The sequence below is a fragment of the Microcaecilia unicolor genome, chromosome 2 (assembly GCF_901765095.1).
Source record: "Microcaecilia unicolor chromosome 2, aMicUni1.1, whole genome shotgun sequence".
NCBI lineage: Eukaryota > Metazoa > Chordata > Amphibia > Gymnophiona > Siphonopidae > Microcaecilia > Microcaecilia unicolor.
Window position 1 is genome coordinate 446,929,461 of NC_044032.1, and position 22,378 is coordinate 446,951,838.

At 43.7% G+C, this 22,378-nt stretch overlaps 1 protein-coding gene across 5 annotated transcripts in view; it reads left to right on the forward strand.

Annotated features, from left to right (window-relative positions):
* The window catches only part of RTKN (rhotekin), a 244,889-nt gene that overhangs the window by 201,228 nt on the left and 21,283 nt on the right, over positions 1 to 22,378 (forward strand). For all 5 annotated transcript variants that reach the window (XM_030190903.1, XM_030190907.1, XM_030190904.1 and 2 more), the window contains 4 exons: positions 3,040 to 3,093; positions 13,178 to 13,295; positions 15,024 to 15,251; positions 21,390 to 21,484. In XM_030190903.1, coding sequence (XP_030046763.1) covers positions 3,040 to 3,093; positions 13,178 to 13,295; positions 15,024 to 15,251; positions 21,390 to 21,484 — 495 coding nt within the window. The remainder of the gene's footprint in view (positions 1 to 3,039; positions 3,094 to 13,177; positions 13,296 to 15,023; positions 15,252 to 21,389; positions 21,485 to 22,378) is intronic.

Below are 22,378 nucleotides of genomic sequence, written 5' to 3' on the forward strand. Positions count from 1 at the left end.
TGGACTGGCTTGCACAACTGACATTGTGGAGGGCTGGCATTTCAGTTTACATGCTGTCTTCCAGTGCAGAAGGATCACATTCAACAGAAGGCATCATTTTTGTAAGCATCATCGATGCTGAGCTAGCACCATTAAGGCACAATCATTCACTGAAAAAGCGTGTGCAGAGAGCAGTTACAATATACAGTAAAATTGATATAATCACTTACGTAGTATGGCATTTATATCACAAAATTGATACTGTGTGAAAATGATTGAGTTGTCATTGTGATATGGTTTGAAATAAAATAACAAATTTACATTTTACCTAGAAGGGTATTTTTGATTTTACAGCTAAATCTGATTTTGGACATTTTGCTGAAAATGTCCAAAAATCAAGTGGCGAACATGACCATTTTTGAACCTAAAAAAGTCTATCTTTTTGTTTGGAAAATGGCCATTTCCTAAGATGTTTGTAGACGTTTTGTGCTCAATGTGTTTTCCTTTTGTGACCATTAAAAAAAAAAAGTCCAAGGGAAAAACTCACAAAATCAAGCCATTGGGAATGTAGGAGGAACCAGCATTCTTACCTCACAGACATCCCAGCAGAGCAGTGGGACACCATAGGGGGCCCTGCAGTGGACTTCACATAAAAGGTCCCAGGTACACATCTCACCCTTACCCTCTTATATTGTTTGGTGAGCCCCCAAAAATCTGCTGTACCCAACAGTTCACCAGTACAATAGCCCTTATGCCTACCAGTGTCACCTATATGTGGGTACAATAGCTTTTTGGTGGGTTTTGGAGGGCTCACACTTTCCAACACAAGTGGCACAGTTAGACTGGAATATGGGCCTGGATCCCCCTTCAGTACCACTATTTATTTATTTATCCTATATAATAAAACGTACCTCCAATGTTCTGAAGCCGAGAAAGTGAAGCCTTCAAGCCTTGAAGCATTCCTGCAACGTTCCGGAACTACGCTTCAGAACGTTGGAGGTGCGTTTTATTATATAGGATGTGCTCGGTGCTTTTCTGTAGCACATGGGGGGAATTTAATATATGCTGATTAAAGTGGAGGAGTGGCTGGAGGGGGGGCAGGGGAGATAGAACAATCGCTGGGTGGCTGGAGGGTGGCAAGGGAAAAAGGAGAATCGCTGGGTGACTGGAGGGGGGGGCAGGGGACACAGGAGAATCGCTGGGTGGCTAGAGGGGGGGCAGGGGAGATAGGACAATCGCTGGGTGGCTGGGGGGGGCAGGGGACACAGGAGAATCGCTGGGTGGCTGGAGGGGGGGCATGGAACAGAGGAGACTCGCTGGGTGGCTGGAGGGGGAGCAGGGGACAGAGAAGACTCGCTGGGTGGCTGGAGGGGGGGCAGGGGAGAGAAGAGCATCGTTGGGTGGCTGGAGGGGGGCAAGGGAAAAAGTAGAATCACTGGGTGGCTGGAGGGGGAGCAGGGGAGAGAGGAGAATCGCTGGGTGGTTGGAGGGGGGACAAAGGAGACACACTCGCACCCAGCAGTCTCACTCTCTCTCTGTCACACACTCTCACATTCACTCTCTCTCTCTCTCTCTCTCTCTCTCACACACACACACACAGTCAATCTCACACATACTCTCTCAAACATACACACTCCAAGGAAAACCTTGCTAGCGCCCGTTTCATTTGTGTCAGAAACGGGCCTGTTTTACTAGTTTATTATATTTGTATCCCACACTTTCCCACTAAAAGCAGGCTCAATGCGGCTTACATAGTAATAGGTAGGCTACTCCAGGAACCTGCTTGCTACTCTAATAGGACTGGCCATAACATCTGACACTGTCAGAGAAGCTGAAATGTACCATTTCTTTCACATCTTCTGGGGGCTGGAGAGGACCAGTGACCACTGGTGGAGTAAGAGGGGGTCTGCCTTAATCCTGCCAGTGGTCATCTGGTCATTTAGAGCACCACCTGAGGGAGGTAGGGAGACATGAGATTAGAGGGGGGTGGAGAGCCTCAGGGCCATGGGAGCAGAGGGAGGTGGAGAGCCATGGAACTGGAAGGAGCAATACAGATGGTACCAGAGAGATTAGAAGGGTAAAAGTGAAGATTGTTATGGTTGAGTTGAACATGGCTGAGAAGTGAGAGTGCTGGGTATTGGGAGGGGCAAGTGCAATGAAAATGATCCTCCAGTAAAGTCCAGTGAGTGTCAGCTAGTAAATAAATAAATAAATAAATAAATATATGTGGAAGTGAAACAAAATGTTCCCAGTTTTATTTATTATGCTCTTATTTATTTGGATTTTGCTCACACCACCACTAGGCCACTCCTCCACTTTCAATTTTTATAACAGGGCACCTGGTTTAAAAGAGGATAAGTAGAGATTTGCTTATCTTTATAAAATACTAGCGTAAGTGGCATAAATCATGCCTACTTTGCAGGTGCAGACATTTACACCCGCCATGGAGCAGATGTAAATATACACATGTAGATTAAGCATATTTTATACTTGTGAACTCTGCTCCTGTACACATCTAATCTATGGCTTATATTGTGCCTACTATTCCACATCTGCTGGCAAAGTATGTGACATCATGTAATGACATGTCCTTTTATGATGGTTGGTATTTTATAAGAGGCCACTGATGAATGAAAATGACTCCTTTAATATTTAAAGGTTTTCGTATCTACTCCTTCACAGAGCCCTGTGCAGGTAAAACATGAATAGAGCTTGAGTAGCTGGTGGGCAAACTCAATCTTTATTCTAATAAAGAACAATAATAAAATTAAGATAATACAGTAAGACAAAAAAGAAGGAGGCCTATATAGGAATGACTAGCTAGAGGAGCACAGCAAAGAAGCTGGTAGCAGGATGCCCTGAAGATTGTAGCTGGCACTGCTGCATGAGGACATGGAGGCAGACTGGGAGTACACAGCTCTTGCTTCACTGTTAGGCGAATAAAATCCCCCCCCCCCTCCCCCAAGTCAGAGTATGATATAGACCCACCTTGCTTCTCCGCTGTCTGATCTCTCAGATTTAGATATTTTTCTGGATTCTGTCTGTCTTTCTCTTTTTCAGACCTGCGGATCCCTCTGATGTGGAAGGACACAGAGTACTTTAAGAATAAGGGAGGTGAGTATATGTTAAGCAGTGAGAACCTGAGAGAGAAAGGTTGGGGATTAGATCCTTTGCACATTCATTCTTTTCCACTTCTTTATCTCCAGCCTGGATTATATCTAAATGTCCTTCCTCCCCTATGGATCCACTTCTAGATATTGTAGTGATGGTACACTTATAAACTGTGGTATGTTACTCAATGGCTTCTATTTTTAATGCATCTTCACGCGTGTAGATTTCAGAAAGCAGTTATTTACATGGGGAGATCACCTTGAAGCTGAGATTTGAAGGGAGTGTGGCTTCCTCAGGTATTAAAATCCTTTCCTTCATATCCATCCGTTAGAAAGGTTTTGAAAACTTTTTTATTTGAAAACTAGTGCAACAAAGCCTGTTTTGTCAAAAATGAAACAGGCCCTAGGAAGGCTCTTGTCTAAGCAATTTCTCCTCTCTCCCCTGCCCTCCCCTCCCCTCCGTATTTCAGGATTCTGGCCTCCCCTCCATGTCCAGCAATTCTCCTCTGCCCTGCCCTCCCCTCTATATCCAGTGATTCTCCTTTGCTCTGCCCTCCCCTCCGTGTCCCGCGATTCTGCCCTCCCCTCCATGTCCAGCATTGTCCTGTGCCCTGCCCTCCCATCCATGTCCTGTGATTCTCCCCTCCCCGTGATTTTGGCCTCCCTCCATGTCCAGCTATTCTCCTCTGCCCTGCCCGCCCCTCCCATCCGTGTCCCACGATTGTCCCCTCACCTCCCATCCCATCGAAATCTAGGTCGGAGCGGCGGCAGGCAGGCAGGCTGGGCTTGCGTCGCCTCCTGCGTTCCCTTGCCTTCCCTCTCAGTGTCCTGTCCTCCTCTGACGTCATTTCATCTGTACGCGAGGGCAGGACAGTGAGAGGGAAGGGAACGCTAGAGACGAGTTGACGTCAGCAAGATGTTACGAACCCAGCCAGCCAGAGAACCCTGAGGTACCAATTATTATATAGATTAACATGGTTTCATTGTGGGGATTGTATTTTTTTTTATGTATCTCTGTATTATGAGGGCTTATTTGTTTGTTAACCACTATGAATCCTTTTGGAAAGCAAGTGGTATACAAAACAATCATAGAATAGAGTATGTATCCCCCAAGGGAATACATGTTCATGTTACAAAAAATTTCCCCGTTAGGTTTTGCACCATCTCGGAGGCATGCACAGATTTTAACAACATGCTTATTTTGCTCATTGCTCTTACACAAAATATTAAAGAAGTAATTCTTCTTAGTCCCCTGTTGTTTGTTTCTGTCTTCAAAATAACCCAAAACCACAAAAATTGCAACCTCATTATTTAATTGGTAGCACTTAACATGTAGGTTTGCACAATGGGCCCAGTCACATATGGAAGTCACAAAATTGCTGCTTCTGCTTGTGAATGCTGGCAGTTACATGTGGAAAATGCTGAGGATAACGCCCCTCTTTTTATACACACGTAGATTTGTAAAATGCCTGTTTCTGCTGTGCGTGCTGGTAAAATACATGTACACACTCCCCCTTCATTCTGTAATCTTGTGTACCCATTTTTCTGCTTAGTGTGCAACAGGGGCGTAGCCAGACCTCCGCGGGAGGGGGGGCCAGAGCCCGAGGTGGGGGGCACTGTTTAGCCGCCTCCCTCTGCCGCAACCCCCCCCCCCCCCCGTCACTTTGGACAGCAACCACAAAACCCCCCGCCCGCCCCTCCGCCGCATCAGGTACCTTGTTTGCTGGCAGGGGTCCCTAATCCCCACCAGCCGAAGAGTCTTCTTCAGCACTGGTCGACTCTGGCGCCTTTGTTGTGGGATCATCTGTTTCTGACGCCTTATGTCCTGCACTGATCCCACAACGAAGGCGCCAGAGTCGGCTGGCGCTGAAGAAAACTCTTAGGCTGGCGGGGATTGGGGACCCCTGCCAGCAAACAAGGTACCTGATGCGGCGGCGGGGCAGGGGGGGGGTCAAATGTAGAGGGGGCCAGGGCATAATCTGTGGGGGCCCATGCCTCCGTGGCCCCATGCCTCCGTGGCCCCACATAGCTACGCCCCTGGTGTGCAAACTTGGCATGCACAGGTTATAGAATAGTGCCAGTTAAGTGCATAAATTGATAAATTAGGTGTGAATTGGCATTTACAATTAATCAGCTATAATTGGAATTAATTGGTGTGAATTGGCACTAGTTTGCAGTTACTTGCGTAGCAGTACTTAGCTGTAATTCTGTGACCTTTGTCACATAGCTGCTAGGGGCATGTGGCTGTGGGAGGGACATGGGCAGGTCAGGGGTCTGCCTCTCTTTGACACCGAGTGTTTTTAAATGCTTATTTTCAGGTCATGGCCAAATGCTGGAGCACATGACTGCACTTGTACACATCTTGCCCTTAGCTCACCTAAAGATGTGATAGCCTCAGTGGAATCTCAAGTTCCAAGGAAATCAACACTCTCAACCTCTCTTTACCATCTTGTATCAACCTCCCCAGCTTTGCCTCCTGTTGTGTTGATAGACACGCAGACCCAACCGAACAACGGGTGTACCTTTTACACCTGGCAGCATCAGCTTCAACGCAAGAGTGGGGAACTCATCTATACAATCAACATTCACAAAGAATGTGGTTAAGATGCAAGGCAACTCTCCACATGAATCTTTTGGAGCTCAGGCAGTGTTCTGTGTTCTACAAATATTCCTTCATCGTTTTCACAGATCCTCTGTACTAATTCAAATAGATAATCAGGTAGTGTTGTTTTATGTGAACAAGCAAGGGGGCTGAAATTCCCTTTGGTTCTGCTGAAAAGTAATCGAAATCCTGGACTTTGTGGTAACCAATTCCATCTAGATATAGGCTACTTAAATACGTAGGCTGCAGAAAGCGCTGGCAAGCTCAGTAGAGAGCTTTGACTTAATGAACAATCTTTCAGTGTAAATATTCTGATTCCCCTTTTGTAGATTGAGCAACTCCTTAAATTGATCTCTTGCCACTCTTACTGAGAGTACTGCACAAGTTCCAATAAATCCATTGCAGTATGATTCTCATAATGGCCTTGACAGAAGTAATTGTTCCTCCTTCACAACCTCGCAGTTCTGCCTCCATGTAAGCTGCTTTAGTTCTCAGCACTGATCACTCAACAGAAGGGCAGACTTCATCTAGGTTCATGTCTCTAGTCCTCATAGACTGGAAATTCAGCGGTCTCTAATATCTGCTCTTGGCATTCCACAGCCATCCAAGATAGGGTTACCATATGGCTCTAGAAAAAAGAGGACAGATTGAGCCAGTCTGGGTTTTACTTCCATTGCTTTCAAATGGAAGCAAAACCCGGACTGGATCAGTGTGTCCATTTTCTGGAGCCATATGGTAACCCGAATCCAAGACATCTTGATAGCTGCTCAGAAGCTTTCCACTAGATGAAGATATGCTTTCAAGTGAAAAAGGTTTTCAATATGATGTCTACTAATAGTCATGACCCTGTTACATATCCTTCTACCATGATTCTACAGTATTTATATCACTTATATTGTCTTAGGTTTCAGACTTCTTTCATTAAAGTTCATCTCAGTGCACTGTTGGCTTACCACGATCCAGTAGATAACCTTCCAGCTTTACAATTGCATCTGGTAGCATGCTCATGAAAGTCTCCCCTACAAAAGCTCCCCTGTGCCCAGTGGCGTAGCCACAGGTGGGCCTGGGTGGGCTGGGGCCCATCCACTTAGGGTTCAGGCCCACCCAACAGCAGCACATATTTAGTGCTAGCTAGTGGGGATCCCAAGCTCCGCCAGCTGAAGACCTCCCCCTGGTGGTGCTGAAAACACTGCTTTCCACTTCAGCAGTCTAAGCTTCCTAAGCTGCTGATACTGGCCTCATCACATGGGGGGGGGGGGCAGAGGAGAACACTCAGTGCCCACCCACTTCTTGACTAGGCCCACCCAAAATCTGCTGTCTGGCTACGCCCCTGCCTGTGCCTGAGGACTTGAATCTAACCCTTGCTTAACTCATGAAGTCTCCTTTTGAACATCTGGAAACAACATCTTTCTAATTCCTAACTTGGGAAGTGTTTTTTTCGTTGTAGCTATCACTTCAGGTTGGAGAGTTAGTGAGCTTCAAGAACTGGTAATATATGAACCACATGCCCAGTTCCTTCAGACACATTCCAAGTTTTTATCTAAGGTTGTCACGCCTTTCCACCTTAATAAAGAAATTGTGCTTCCCACCCTCTATCCAAAGCCTCATTCAAATGCTTCAGACAAAGTCCTTCAAATATAGATTGTAAATAGACTCTTATCTGCTACTTGAAATGAACTGTATCATTCAGAAAGTCAACTCAACTATTTGTTTCACTCAATCCAAATAGGGCTGGTATGCTAGTTGCAAAAAGAACTTTAGCAAACTGTCTCACCTGTTTTGTGTAATTCTGCTATGAACAAGTACATATTCCTTTCAGCTCCAAGGTCAAGTCTAATCAGATTAGAGCTCCAGTAAACATTTTGAAGACTGCCTTATTGGCTGCCATCTGCAAGGCAGCTACCTGGTGCTCCCTTCATTGTTTCACTGCGCAATACTGTTTGGGCCAGGCTTCATCAGGACAAAAGGCGCTCATAAAATTGTTTAAGGGTATACGTGCAAAAAAGGAGTAACCCCCATAGAATTAATTTACAAATTTGCACCTTCACAGTATGTGTAAATTTGTGTGAAAGCATTTATGTACTATTTGGAGGTCATATAAGGATTTTTGCCTTTTATGTGGCAGCTTGGATTTGGATTTATTTGGGTTTGGCTTATGGTTTTTTGAGTTGAGAAGGTATTGCCCTGCTCTGGGATGTTCGCAATCTAAATTTCTACCTGAGGCAGTGAGGATTAAGTGACTTTGCCCAAGTTCATACTGAAATGCAGTTGTATTTGAAATGGGCTTCCCTGGTCCTCAGTCAACTGCTTTAACCATAAGATGACTACTTAACTCTTAACCCCTAATGGTTACACCACAAGTCTACTGCTAAGAGTTGTGAGCACCATTTTGAACCCAATGCTGACAGTGACAGGAGAGACTTGGTATTGCTCGCCCTGTATCCCATAGACTGCCCAAACTTGCCTTGAGTCCTTGGAGAGCTTATGGAAGGGGGGGAAGGTTTTGGACTAGAGTTCCAGGGAGGTGGGTAGGGGGGTTTGCAATGCAGGTATGAAATGTATTTTCAAGGGGTATATTTATTTATTTATTTATTGCTCTTGTATCCCACATTTTCCCACCTATTTGCAGGCTCAATGTGGCTTACAAAGACCTGTTATGGCATTGTCATACCAGGGTTAAGAATACTATTGGTGTTACAAGAAGTCATGGACGACAGGAGGATCTGGTTAAGCAATTATAAAGGATACATTCTTAAAGATACAGTTATACATTTTTAAAGATACATTCTTAAAGGTGGTCAGGTAGGTAGACAGATACATTCTGAGTAAGGGTGGATAGGTGTTGTGTTATAGTTATTTATGGGTTTTCGTGGTAAGCTTTGTTAAAGAGAGAGGTTTCAGAGATTTGCGGAAGTTAGTTAATTCCTTGATCGTTTTCAAGTGAGTTGGAAGTGCGTTCCACAACTGTGTACTTATGTAGGAAAAGCTGGTCGCGTGTGTTAGTTTGTATTTTAATCCTTTACAGCTGGGGAAGTGTAGGTTGAGAAAGGTCTGGGAAGATCTTTTAGCATTTCTGGGTGGCAGGTCCACGAGGTCTAGCATGTAAGTCGGGGCCTCTCCGTAAATAATTTTATGAACAATCGTGCAGATCTTGAATGCGATTCGTTCTTTAATTGGGAGCCAGTGTAATTGCTTTCTTAGTGGTTTTGCACTTTCATGTTTTGTTTTTCCAAATATGAGTCTGGCTGCGGTATTCTGGGCTGTTTGAAGTTTCTTGATGGTCTGTTCTTTATAGCCAGCGTAGAGTGCATTACAGTAGTCCAGGTGGCTTAATACCATTGACTGTACCAGGTTCCTGAAAATGGCTCTTGGGAAGAAAGGTTGTACTCTTTTGAGTTTCCACATGGAGTGGAACATTTTCTTAGTTGTATTCTTCACGTGATTTTCAAGTGTGAGATTTCGATCAATGGTAACTCCCAGAATTTTCAGATTGCTTGAGATGGGGAGGGAGATGTTTGGGGTGGTTATGGTGGTGAATTTAGTTGTGTTGTATTGTGAGGTGAGTATGAGACATTGTGTTTTTTCAGCGTTAAGTTTTAGCTGAAAAGCATCCGCCCAGGAGTGCATGATTTGGAAGCTTTGGTTGATTTCGTTGGTAATTTCCTTTAGGTCGTGTTTGAACGGGATGTAGATCGTGACGTCATCTGCTTATATGTATGGATTGAGATTTTGATTGTCTAATAGCTTGGCTAGGGTATCCATCATTAGGTTAAAGAGGGTTGGTGAGAGGGGGGATCCTTGGGGAACTCTGCATTCAGGTATCCATGGGGCTGATATCGCCGCGTTAGTTGTTACTTGGTATGATCTTGTTGTCAGGAATCCTCTAAACCAATGGAGAACGTTACCTCCAACTCCAAAGTATTCCAGGATGTGTAATAATATCTCATGGATGACCATGTCGAAGGCACTGGACATGTCAAATTGTAGGAGAAGTATGTTACTGCCAGTTGCAATTGTTTGTTTAAATTTATTCATTAGAGTTACTAGTACTGTTTCTGTGCTGTAGTTCGATCAAAATCCTGATTGAGATTCGTGCAGAATTGAGTGTTTATTTAAGTGGTTAGTGAGCTGTTTCGTCACTACTCCTTCCATAAGTTTGGTTATCAGTGGGATAGATGCTACTGGGCGATAGTTGGTTAGGTCACTTGTACTTTTCTTTGCGTCTTTAGGTAAAGGAGTAAGTAGAATATTTCCTTTATCCTTTGGGAAGATGCCATTTTGTAGCATATAGTTTAGGTGTCTCGTGAGGTCTGTTATGAATTGTTGAGGGGCAGATCTTATTAGATTACTAGGGCAGATGTCTAATTTGCATTGTGACTTGTCGTATCTTTTGAGTGATTGGGAGATGATTTCGATCGATAGTGAGTCAAAGTTGGTCCATGATTGGTCTGCTGGGTATTCCCCATGCATTGGGTCTAGACACTCTAGTAGGTTTGTATAATCAATTGTGTTGCTGGGTATCATAGTTCGTAGCTTTATAATTTTCTCTTTGAAGTAGTTTGCAAGGTTGTTTGCTGATGGGGTAACTATGTTGTTAGACATAACCGGCGTGGTGTTTAGTAGATTATTTACGAGTTGGAAGAGTTTATGTGTATCCTTGTAGCCTGGTCTGATTTTGGTTTTATAATATGATCTTTTAGTCTGTCTGATGGTGTATTTGTATTTTCTTTGTAATTGTTTCCATTTGTTGAGTGCAGGGCTGTCTTTCTTCTTAATCCATGCTCGTTCTAATCTTCTGACTTGTGTTTTTAGTTCTTTCAGTTCTTCGTTAAACCAAGGTATTGAGTTTTTTCTATGTGAGGTTCTGGTTTGGAGTGGTGCTATGTTGTCTAATATGATTCTGTATCTGTTGTCCCAATCATGGAGAAATTGGGTTGAGTTTGTTGGTGTTGTCCATTCATTGTCATAAAATTGTTGCCAAAATGTTAGTGGGTCTATTTTGCCTCTCGTGGTGTAGGTTGATTGCTTTTGTTTGTGATGTGAATGTTTTGTTCACCAGTGAAGGGAGAGGTTCGCTTTGTAGTGATCGGACCAAGGGTATGGCTGTCCATTTTGTGTCTTTTAATGTGAGATTTAGTTCATGTGAGAATTTGTATGTAATTATGTCTAGTGTGTGTCCTTTAATATGGGTGGGTTGCATGTTTGGCCATTGAAGCTCCCATAGTTGAAGGAAGTCCTTCCATTCACTCACATTTGTTAAGTTGGTATCCTCAAGGTGGAGGTTGATGTCGCCTGCTATAAGAAGGTTTTGAGTAGATACACATGTGTTCGATATGAAATCCATAAAGTGTGTTTGGGTATCTTCATGGGGGAGAGTAGAAAGAGAGCCCCTGCACTGTGCTTCTATTTGTATCACACTGGTCCCTTTAAGATGGTTCCCTGGGAGCATCGGGCAGCAAATTAGTGACTCAATGCTCCCAGGCAGGAAAAATAAAACCAACTTTGAGATGGGGTTATTTTTCCTGGAATAATGCAGCTTCTGAAGTTCAATGCAAGCTGTGGTATTTGATTTACATAATAATGAGGAATTATCCATGCATTTGCTTGCTTTCCATTTCATTATTAAGTATCCCACAGTAACTTACATTAAGATGCATTAGTTATATAACTCACGATATTGCTGTTTAAAGTGTGTTAAGAATCAAATATGTTATTTCCTTAATGCTTGTTGTTAGTAACTTCCCCCAAATGGTTCATAAAATGAAAACACATTTATACAGTAAAAATGCATTTCAAATGCAGTGTAAAAAATAAAATAACCACAATGCAGTGCAAAATATTCTATAAATATTTTATAGAATTGTAAAACATCACTCCCAAATACCTGAATAAAAACAATCCTTAAAATTTTTGCAGAACTGGAGATAGTTTAATCTCATCCTACAGGGTCTGTGGAAAAACATTCCAGAGGGCTGGGCTCCTATAATCAAAATACTCCTCCTGGTACGAGATAAATATACATCCATTGTATCAGCCCATTTGATGACCTCAAAAGCCTTAATGGAGAATGCCATATATGTCTGTGGGCTAGATATTGAGTCTGTCCTCTGTAAGCAACTCAGTGAACTAAACAGAGAACATTAAAATGAATTCCATTGGCAACTGTCAGCAAATACAGGCTCCACAATAAGGAGGTAGCATGATCCCACCTCTTTATCCTCATCAGAAATTTTGCCCCTATGTTTTGGACAAGCTAAAGTTATTGAGCTGACAGTGGTGGGCTATGTCCGGGCAAGAGCACTGAATAGTGGGAATCATTTTGGCCAGCCTGGCTACCCGGAGATTATGTGGGTCCAGCCAATATTTTTTTGTTTTGTTTCTTTTTTTACATTACCTTGAGCCCCCCCCCCCCCCGACAATGGCCCTTCCTCCTGAAGCCCACAAAACAAAGCCCCCCCAACCCCTCAAAAATCCAGGTAGGCCCCCCCAGGACTACCTGTATACCTGGTGGTCTAGCGGTGGCTCTTGGGGGCAGGAGCGCAGCCCCCTCACTCCTCCCCCTTGCGGCCCTGGTCTAAATTGGCAGCTCGCAGCACTGCACAAAGTACCGCGAGAGGTCATGGCAGCCATTTTGGTGGTGCAAGGGGTAGGAATGAGAGTGTTGCGCTCCTGCCCCCAATGGCCACCGCTGGACCACCAGATATACAACTATTTAGCTGTCCTAAATTAAGCCGTTTACCTATGTGAATGCCAGCACCTGAATAATCCCGGGCTTCTCCCCATTGCTGCCCCTGACCTGCCTACGTTTTAGTTGGGTGGTCTGAGGGGATATTCAACGGCACTCTCCGGTCAAGTGCCACTGAATATCCTCACTTAAGCGGCGGGAAGCAATTCAAGTGTGCAGGAGACTCTCCTTCCCGCTTAAAATGCTTTGAAAATGGACCCCAAGGAATCATTATAGTAAAATCAGAAATAACAATAGGTAACACAACTGCAGTCAAATTTCCCTGAGTCAAATAAGCCTTCCTCGAGCTGCGGAATCAGTTGTAACTGCTTAAAGTAGGTTCTCATGGTTACCCCAGCTTACTGCTACAAATCCAGCAGGAGACTAAATTTCACTCCCAAGCTGACCAAAGACTGTTGTAGCCCGAGCTGCTGATTGGCAAAGGTAGTGCACCTCTGCTAAATTTGAGAGATGGCTGATTGCAGCATAGAGCATTGAACTGTGCACAGATGAAACCCTCCCCCCCCCCCAACAAAAAAAAGTCAAATGTAGAGTTTGTAGTACACAAGTGGGAGAGGGTGTCCATGTGACATGCTGCTTTTGGAAGGCCTATATACAATGAAACACTTTCTTTCCTTTGTTCCAGATCCCAAGTGGGCAGGCTGGATTGGATAGGCTGTATTGTCTTTTTTGTGTTTTCTTTTTTTGTGTGTTTCAGTAAGTCTGTGCTCTCTGTGTCACTGATTCTCTCCTGTGTTTCAGACTTGCATCGCTGTGCCGTGTTCTGCCTCCTTCAGGTCGGTGTGGAAATATATGATACAGAGATGGTGATGGTAGACCGAACCCTGACTGACATCTGCTTTGAAAATGGAATTGTTTTGTGAGTAAAGCAAACACTGAGAATATTAGGGAGTGGAAGAGTAGCCTAGTGGTAGAGCGGTGGGCTGACAATAAGGAGAATGCCTCAGGTACAAACTTACCTCCCCCTTTTTACAAAGCTGCTCTAGCGGTTGCAGCTCATTCACTTTAAGTGGGCTAAGTTGCATTACTGCACCGGCAGCCACTATTGTGGCTTTGTAAAAGGGGGGATTAGATTGTCAATCTTTCAGGGACAGAGAAATGCCTAGTATACCTCAATCGAATGTAATTCGCCCTGAGATACTACTGGAAAAGTGTGAGCTAAATCCAAATATATAAATACTTACATTTCTACAGGATGAGCCATGTGTGCTCAGCAAATGAGGGAACCTTTAGTTGCTCTTCCACATCCTTGCCACCTTAATGAAGCTTAAGAGGCTGATGCCACTGACTTCTGAATGGTGTGGTTAGCATGGTGTTTCCTGGTGTGGGTAAAATGTACACATCTATACCTGTTTGAGCTTTTTATGTTTTTGAATTTTGCACAACTTTTTCATTGGTATTTCAAGGCGAATTACATTTAGGTACAGTAGGTATTTCCCTGTTCCCGGAAGACTGAAAGGACTTTTCTGGGTAGCAGCTCCTGCTAACTGGGTAAGCCCTGCCGAGAGAGAAACTCAGCAGCTCCATCCAGATAGTGCCTCTGGATTTCTTTGCAGACCTCTTTGGCACTCTCCGGATAGTGCCAGGGTGATTCAGGGGCAGAGACCACAGTTATCCATTTAATGGCGATTTTCAGTGCCTCTAGCCAGCAAGAAGGCTGTCCTAAATTTTTACAGATAAGCTATCAGGATAACAGCTGAATATCCTCATTCTCTGGATAGTACTGGCACCTCACCACTCTATTTGCTTATTCAGCAGCAGCCACTGTCCAGATACTGTTGTGCAGTGGAGTAGGGGCCTGACCCCCCCCCCCCCCACACACACACACACACTTTGGGCTTAGGCCCCCTCCAAAATTGTGGCAGACAATACATGGCTGGCAGGGGTGCCACCAGCCGAAGAGTTTTGCCACTAGAGCCATGCCTTTCCTGCCTGAGCAGCAGGAAGTTGGCAGGGTGCTCTAGTCGCCAAAGCTGGCACTTCCGTGCATGCTCACTTCATTTATTTGAACTGAGCATGTGCAGAAGTGCTGGCGTTGAAGGCTGAAGCAGCCTGCCTTCTTCCCCACTTCTCAGACAGCACAGGCATGGCTTCAGCAGCGAAACTTCAGCTTTAGGGGCTTGGGTATCCCTGCCAGCAAAGGTATGGTCTGGGGAAGGGGTGACACAACAGTGGGGGAGAGGGGACTCAGAGGAAATGCTTGGCTCCCCCAGTCTATCACCGTGTTCCCCCCAAATCAACTTCTGGCTACACCCCTGCTGCCATGAATATACAGATATTTTGCCTGCAACAGCCAGAATTTAAAAAAAAAAAAACAAAAAACACTGACTTCTGCTGGGGTAAGTTTGTACCTGAAGGAAAGTCACAAGGAGCAGCAGCAGGATTTGAATGTAGGCTTCCTTGGTTCTCAGCCTGTTGCTCTAACCACTAGACTTACTCCTCCACTCCTTTAACGTACTTCCACATGGAAACTCCTTAGGGTCAGGAGTGTGGAAGGAGATTGTACTTACCACCAGTGGCTGCATCCTCTCTGCCCATTCAGGACACACATATTGTTTTTAACTTTGTTGTCTCTCTTTTTGAGCAGTCATGATGCCGGCCCTGAGTTTGAGCTGAAGGTGGAGATTTACAGCTGTGGGATGGAGGATGACTTTGCACTTGGCAACACCCCGAAGAAGCTTGCAAGCAAACTGAGCAGCTCCTTGGGGCGCTCCTCCGGAAAGAGGCTGCGAGCTACACTGGATGGAGGAGGAGGGAGCCCTGTCAGCAATGGAGGAGGAGGAGGCCCCATCCTACTTCCTGCCCCTAGTGTGCCGTAAGTGCTCCTGAATTGTTTTACGATTCTCTTCCGTATCATAATATAAAAACAAAAAACATAAAAGAATTCCATCAAATTGATAGGAAAGCATGGCAAACTTAAAACAGACGTTCTACAAGATGATCAATACCACTACACACTAAACAGCCATTCACGACAAATACATTAAGCTAGAATGTTTCTTCACTACATAATTACTTCTGTCCAAATACTGCCTTTCATCACAGATTATTTTCGAACGTATTTTGAAACAAATATGTTTTCAAAAATTTATGAAATTGAATGTAAGACTGCTCCAGTCTAAGGTTTTTGGGAAGGCAGTTCCAAAGAGAAGGGGCTATAAAAAAGAAAGCTGAGCTTCTGGTAGATTCCCATCTAGCCTTCTGTAATGATGGGATCACTAATCTATTGTCTGTTAGTGATCGAAGCGTTCGCCTTGGTGAATATAACAGGAAAAAGGTTAGCTAAATATGACGGAGTTAATGAATATAACGCTTTGTGTGTCAGGGTAGAAATTTTGAATTTTATTCTAGCTTCAACTGGAAGCCAGTGAAGCTGATATAAAAGTGGTGTAATTCTGTCATGTTTTAAAGCCCTGCAAATGATACGAGCTGCTGTGTTCTGTATCAACTGACAGCAGCAGTGGTATAACCACGGGGAGGGGAGGGTCTTGAGGGCCTGGGCCCCCTTCACTTTGTTTGGATTTTGGGGATGCCATATTTTTACCGCCGGATTACCTCGGGAGCCCTTACCGCCACCTCAATGAGTGACAGTAAATGCTCCCCCCCCCCCCCAATGGCTGTGTGACAAGTGCAAACTTACCACATGGCCATTTCCTTTTTTTTTTGGCCTTTTTATCCTCTTCGGTAAAAGGGGCCTTGGAGCACATCAGAAACACCTGCTGCCACTAGCACAGGCCCCTTTTACTGCAGCTTGGTAAAAGGGCCCCTATGTGCATAAGTACATAAGTATTGTCATACTGGGAAAGACCAAAGGTCCATCAAGCCCAGCATCCTGTTTCCAACAGTGGCCAATCCAGGTCACAAATACCTGGCAAGATCCCAAAAAAGTTCAAAACATTTTATGCTGCTGATCCCAGAAATAAGGGGATAAGTGGGGAAAGGCTATTTTGCTGCCCAGACTGCGATCAACCCCTTGAGAAAGCCGCGTTGAGCGAAACAGGCACCTGTCGGGGTGTAACCTGCACCTGGAAACTTAAGCTAAGTTAAAATTTAAAACTAAATATAAATATAGCCGAGCCCGATTGTTCAACACGGAAGTTCTATGTATGTATGCAGAGATCTTGAAGATATCAAGTGTAGATCTCCATGCAATAGATGAATGTTCTACTACTACTACTACTACTACTATTTAGCATTTCTATAGCGCTACAAGGCGTACGCAGCGCTGCACAAACATAGAAGAAAGACAGTCCCTGCTCAAAGAGCTTACAATCTAATAGACAAAAAATAAAGTAATCAAATCAATTAATGTGAACGGGAAGGAAGAGAGGAGGGTAGGTGGAGGCGAGTGGTTACAAGTCAAAAGCAATGTTAAAGAGGTGGGCTTTCAGTCTAGATTTAAAGGTGGCCAAGGATGGGGCAAGACGTAGGGGCTCGGGAAGTTTATTCCAGGCGTAGGGTGCAGCGAGACAGAAGGCGCGAAGTCTGGAGTTGGCAGTAGTGGAGAAGGGAACAGATAAGAAGGATTTATCCATGGAGCGGAGTGCACGGGAAGGGGTGTAGGGAAGGACGAGTGTGGAGAGATACTGGGGAGCAGCAGAGTGAGTACATTTATAGGTTAGTAGAAGAAGTTTGAACAGGATGCGAAAACGGATAGGGAGCCAGTGAAGGGTCTTGAGGAGAGGGTTAGTATGAGTAAAGCGACCCTGGCGGAAGACGAGACGGGCAGCAGAGTTTTGAACTGATTGGAGAGGGGAGAGGTGACTAAGTGGGAGGCCAGCAAGAAGCAGATTGCAGTAGTCTAAACGAGAGGTGACAAGGGTGTGGATGAGGGTTTTGGTAGATTGCTCGGAAAGAAAGGGGTGGATTTTACGGATGTTGTAAAGAAAGAAACGACAGGTCTTGGCAATCTGCTGGATATGAGCAGAGAAGGAGAGAGAAGAGTCAAAGATTACACCAAGGTTTCGAGCTGAGGAGACAGGGAGAATGAGAGAGCCATCAACAGAAATAGAAAACGGGGGGAGCGGGGAGGTGGGTTTGGGGGGGAAAATGAGAAGGTCAGTTTTGGTCATATTTAATTTCAGGTGGCGTTGAGACATCCAGGCAGCAATGTCAGACAAGCACGCTGAAACTTTGGTTTGGATGCAAGGTGAGATATCAGGGGTAGAAAGGTAGATTTGGGAGTCATCAGCATAGAGATGGTAGGAAAAGCCATGGGATGAGATTAATGAACCAAGGGAAGAAGTGTAGATAGAAAAGAGGAGGGGACCAAGAACAGAACCCTGAGGTACGCCGACAGACAGAGGGATAGAAGTAGAAGAGGATCCACCAGAGTGAACACTAAAGGTGCGGAGGGAGAGGTAGGAAGAGAACCAGGAAAGGATAGAGCCCTGGAATCCAAGTGAGGACAGGATATTGAGGAGTATGCTGTGATCGACAGTGTCAAAAGCAGCGGAAAGATCAAGAAGAATGTTCTAGTATAAAGACTAAAAGGATAAAGATAAAAAAGCAGGAGAAAATTCTCTCAAGGAAAACTAAAAAACCTAAGAAAAACACAAAAACATTGGCTGGAGGAAGGGGAATGTTAATGATGATAATTGTCGCGAAATAGGGGTACGCCAGAAGTGGTGAATAAAATCCCCGGCGACTGTATGAGACGTTCCCTAAACATAAGGCACACATACTTGGTTTTCTACTAGTTTATGTATTGCTAATTTAAAGATTCCAGAAATAAGCAGTGGATTTTCCCTAAGTCCATTTTAATAATGGTCTATTGGACTTTTCCTTCTGCCTACCTCTACCCACTTCCATCCAGCTTCAGCCCCACCTAACCGCCTTTACCACATTCTCTGGCAATGAATTTACATGTCGAGTAAAGAAAAACTTTCTCCAATTCGATTTAAAATTATTACTTTGTAGTTTCATTGCATGCCCCCTTAGTCCTAGTATTTTTGGAAAGAGTAAACAAACGATTCACGTTTACCCGTTCCACTCCACTCATTATTTTATAGACTTCTATCATATCTCCCCTCAGCCGTCTTTACTTCAAGCTGAAGAGCCCTAGTAGCTTTAGCTTTTCCTCATATGGAAATCGTCCCATCCCCTTTATCATTTTGTCACCCTTCTCTGCACCTTTTCTAATTCCACTATATCGTTTTTGAGGTGCGGTGACCAGAATTGAACACAGTATTCGAGGTGCGGTCGCACCATGGAGCAATACAAATGTGTCTTATCTGCTCGGTGCACTGTTACAGAATTTTTGTCTGCATGTGTTACCTTAACAAAACAGGTAAAATTAGCATTCCAATAAAATACTTGAATCTAAATCTCCTTCATAGCTTTGCTTATTACTGAAGTTAGACTGACAGATCCATAGTTAACTGTCTCCTTTCTTTCTTGCTGTGGTGGAGAGGGACTTCAGTCATTTATCTCCAAGATGAACTGAAGCTGTAAGCTGTGTAGTCAGCACGTTACTGAACTCTTTCAGTATCTCAAGGTGTTCTCCCTCAGGTCCCATTGATTTATCTGTTCTCATTAGTGTAAGTGCTCTAATGAATACTTTTTTCTCTGTAAATGGGGTTGTGGTCATTTCACAGTCATCAATTCTCATCCTGTCCTAGGCATATTACCTCTCTCTCTTCTTGTTTAGTAGACTAAAGATATCTGCTTACTGCAGGTCTCTCTTAGTTCCAGGTTTTTGGGGTATTTTTTCATCTTTACTGTTTGGTTTTACCTCGTTCTCCCTTTATGCATGTCTGTAGAATGACTATACAGCAACATTCCCCACACATGTGGCAAAACTGCATGCAACAGGTTTCTTAAAGGCAACCCACCCTGGACCATCAATATGCACCAGAGACACTTACAAAATTGGTCAAATTCATCTTTTATTTATTTGGATTTTGCTCACACCTTTTTCAGTAGTAGCTCAAGGTGAGTTATATTCAGGTACACTGGATATTTCCCTGTCCCAGAAGGGATCGCAATCTAAGTTTGTATCTGAGACAATGGAGGGGTAAGTGACTTGCCCAAGATCACACAGAACAGCAGTGGGAATTGAACTGGGCACCTCTGGATGTCAAGACTGGTGCTTTAACAACTAGGCCACTCCTTAATTGAGAACTACTTTCATCTTTAATAATGGTCACAGTCGTGGGCACCAGGATGGCATCACAGTATGCCAATCTTTTCGTGTCAGAAATGGAAGAGATATTTTGAATACAATTCAGACTAAACCCTTTAAATATTACCAGCAAATTGATGACTTTTCATGATTTGATCTGAGGGAGAAATTTCACAACTTTTTTAATGCATCCCCCACCTTCTTTCAGAATCTAAACCAACTACTCCACAGAGAAGTCACCTTTCTGCACACCGTGGGTTTTTATCAATAGTAGTCATCTGTGAATATCTGTATATAAGAAACTCACCGACAGGTGCAACTGCTTCTATAGTGCCTTTGCTTACAAAAAAATCCATAATACACTGCCAAGTCATAGGATATGCTCTGACCAAAGAGAGAGAGAGATAAACACCTCAAATCTTGACTGAATCCTTCAAACAAAAAGGGTACAGCTCCAAAATAATTTCCAAACAATTGCCTCTTCCTTTGAAACACCTAGCAGTAAAAAGAAAAGAAAACCTTAGAGTCCCCCTTGTTTGTGACATACAATTTAGAGCTGGAAAAACCTGAGAAAAATCCTAATTTTTCAGTTTCAAGAATTTGGCACTTTCATTGGCACCCCCTTGGATGTGCAGTTTTACAAACACCGCCACTTACCGAAATAAGTAGCAAAATCACCACTCAGAACATGGAAGTAGCTCTACTTAGCCCCAGGGGATGCCGTTCCATTTTTTAAATGTTTGCCTTTACAATATGGCTTTTTATGAGATGTGTACTGCCAAATATACTTGTTTATTTTGACAGCACATTTAGCAAGCCTTTTATAAAATACTCAGGGGTTGATATTTAGGTAGTTATCTGGGTTCTGGTGCTGAATATTGGCGGTACCTGGATAACTTCTGGCGGCCGCCTTATACTCGAATCGGATTTTTAGCCCCAGTGTCTGGGTACAGCTCTGCACTGAACATCCGGGTATAAATTTAAATGCCACAGTGAGTGTTTGAAGTCAATGCTGACTGTGGTATTTAAACATCAGGGGATAAGGATCTGTTTTGATATCTAGACGTTCCACACGACTGAGCCCACTAAAAATGAAATATTGTTAATTTTTGTTGTTTATTTTTATTTATTAACTTTATTTCTGTTATATATAAAAAGGAGATTTGATCACCTCGTTTTACTAATTGGGCAGTGCTGTCTTTTGTTTGGATGTTTTCTGTGTAACTGCCCTCCTTGCTTCCCTTGTTTTTCTAATAATTCCGCCCATTTGTCCTTTTGTTCCCTCAGCCAAAGCAAGAGTCTCATCCTTACACTTGTAAATGTGGCCTTTGTTTATTCTTTTGTATTTAATATCTCCTTTGGAACACAAGATTTCATAAGTAAATTAAAAAAAAAAAAGCCTAGCTGACTTAAAAAAAAAAGAGTTGGATAGATTCCTGGAGGACAAGTCCATAAACCATTATTAAGGGGGTCTTTTACTTAGGCGCACTGGTGTTTTTAGCGTGCGTTAAAAATAGGCGCACTCTAAATGCTAAAGACGCCCATAGGAATACATTGGCGTCTTTAGCCTTTAGCGCATGCCTATTTTTGACATGCGCTAAAAACGCCAGTGTGCCTTAGTAAAAAACCCCCTAAGGTAGACTTAGCCTTGGGGTCCATAGCATGGAATTTTACACTTTTTGCAATTCTGCTAGGTGTTTCTGACCTGAATTGTCTATTCTTGGAAACAGTATACTGGGCTTGATGGGCCTTTGGCCTGACCCAGTAGGGCAATACTTATATGCTTGTTTGAAATATTTACAGTGTATTTATTTGTTTATACATTTTTAGTGGTCCAAAGTATCATCTGCTGGCCCACACGCAACTGTCTTTGGTGGACGTGCAGGACAGCTTCCGAACGCATGACCTCACTATCACTAGTAATGGTAAGCAATGTTTGGAAGTATACTGCTCAATGCTTTCTCTTGTTACATTTTCCTGTTAGAGTTCGTCCTTGTTTATGCCCACTCTCCTCAGCACTTTCCTGTTAGAGCGAAGTGACATAATACTCTCTACGAAATTCTCGCATTGGAGTGATGGACTTTATGGCGCAGTATATTTTAGTCCTTTCCTCAGAAAATCTAGTCAGTTCAAATTTGAGCTCTTAGAGGCTGCATTTCTTTACTCTAAGCATCGTACTCTTCATATTGGTTAGAAGAGAATTAAAAATTTGATTTTTCATAAAGTCCTACAGCCCAGTATGTGAGTAGTGGAAGAGTGTGTGCATGCATGGCCATATATCTGAAATCTGTTCTGGCTCCATTAAAACAAAGAAAGCAGACACCAACTCTGCTATGAAAGCAGCTGTGATGGGCTGTTCCCAGTGCCTCAGTGGCTGGTTCAGTTTTGGGGCTAGGACTCTGAGCTGGTCAGGAATGGGGATGCTTGTGGCCCTTGGTAAGAGGACTGTTGCTGTGATAGCTGGTCTAGATGGAGGGATATAAAATAGTGCCACTAGCTGTGAATGAAGGCTCATGATACCATATGCCAGTTTACCTGTTTACACACACAAAAAAAGAGTACTGTGGTTATTTTATAAGATTACTGTTGCACCTCTTTATTTTCTTTTCCTATTTGGCCAACCTGATTTACCCAGTCAACATTGTTAAGCTACTACTTAATATCAATACTGACCAGGGGTCATGTGCTGGGCAGCTTGTCACGTGTTGTAAGGCAGCTTACCACTAGAGGGAGCTCATAAGAGTATATGAAAAATCTGAAAAGAAGTGAACTCGTGGAATACTGGGAGATGTAGTTTGTGAGGGTCCTGAACTGACATG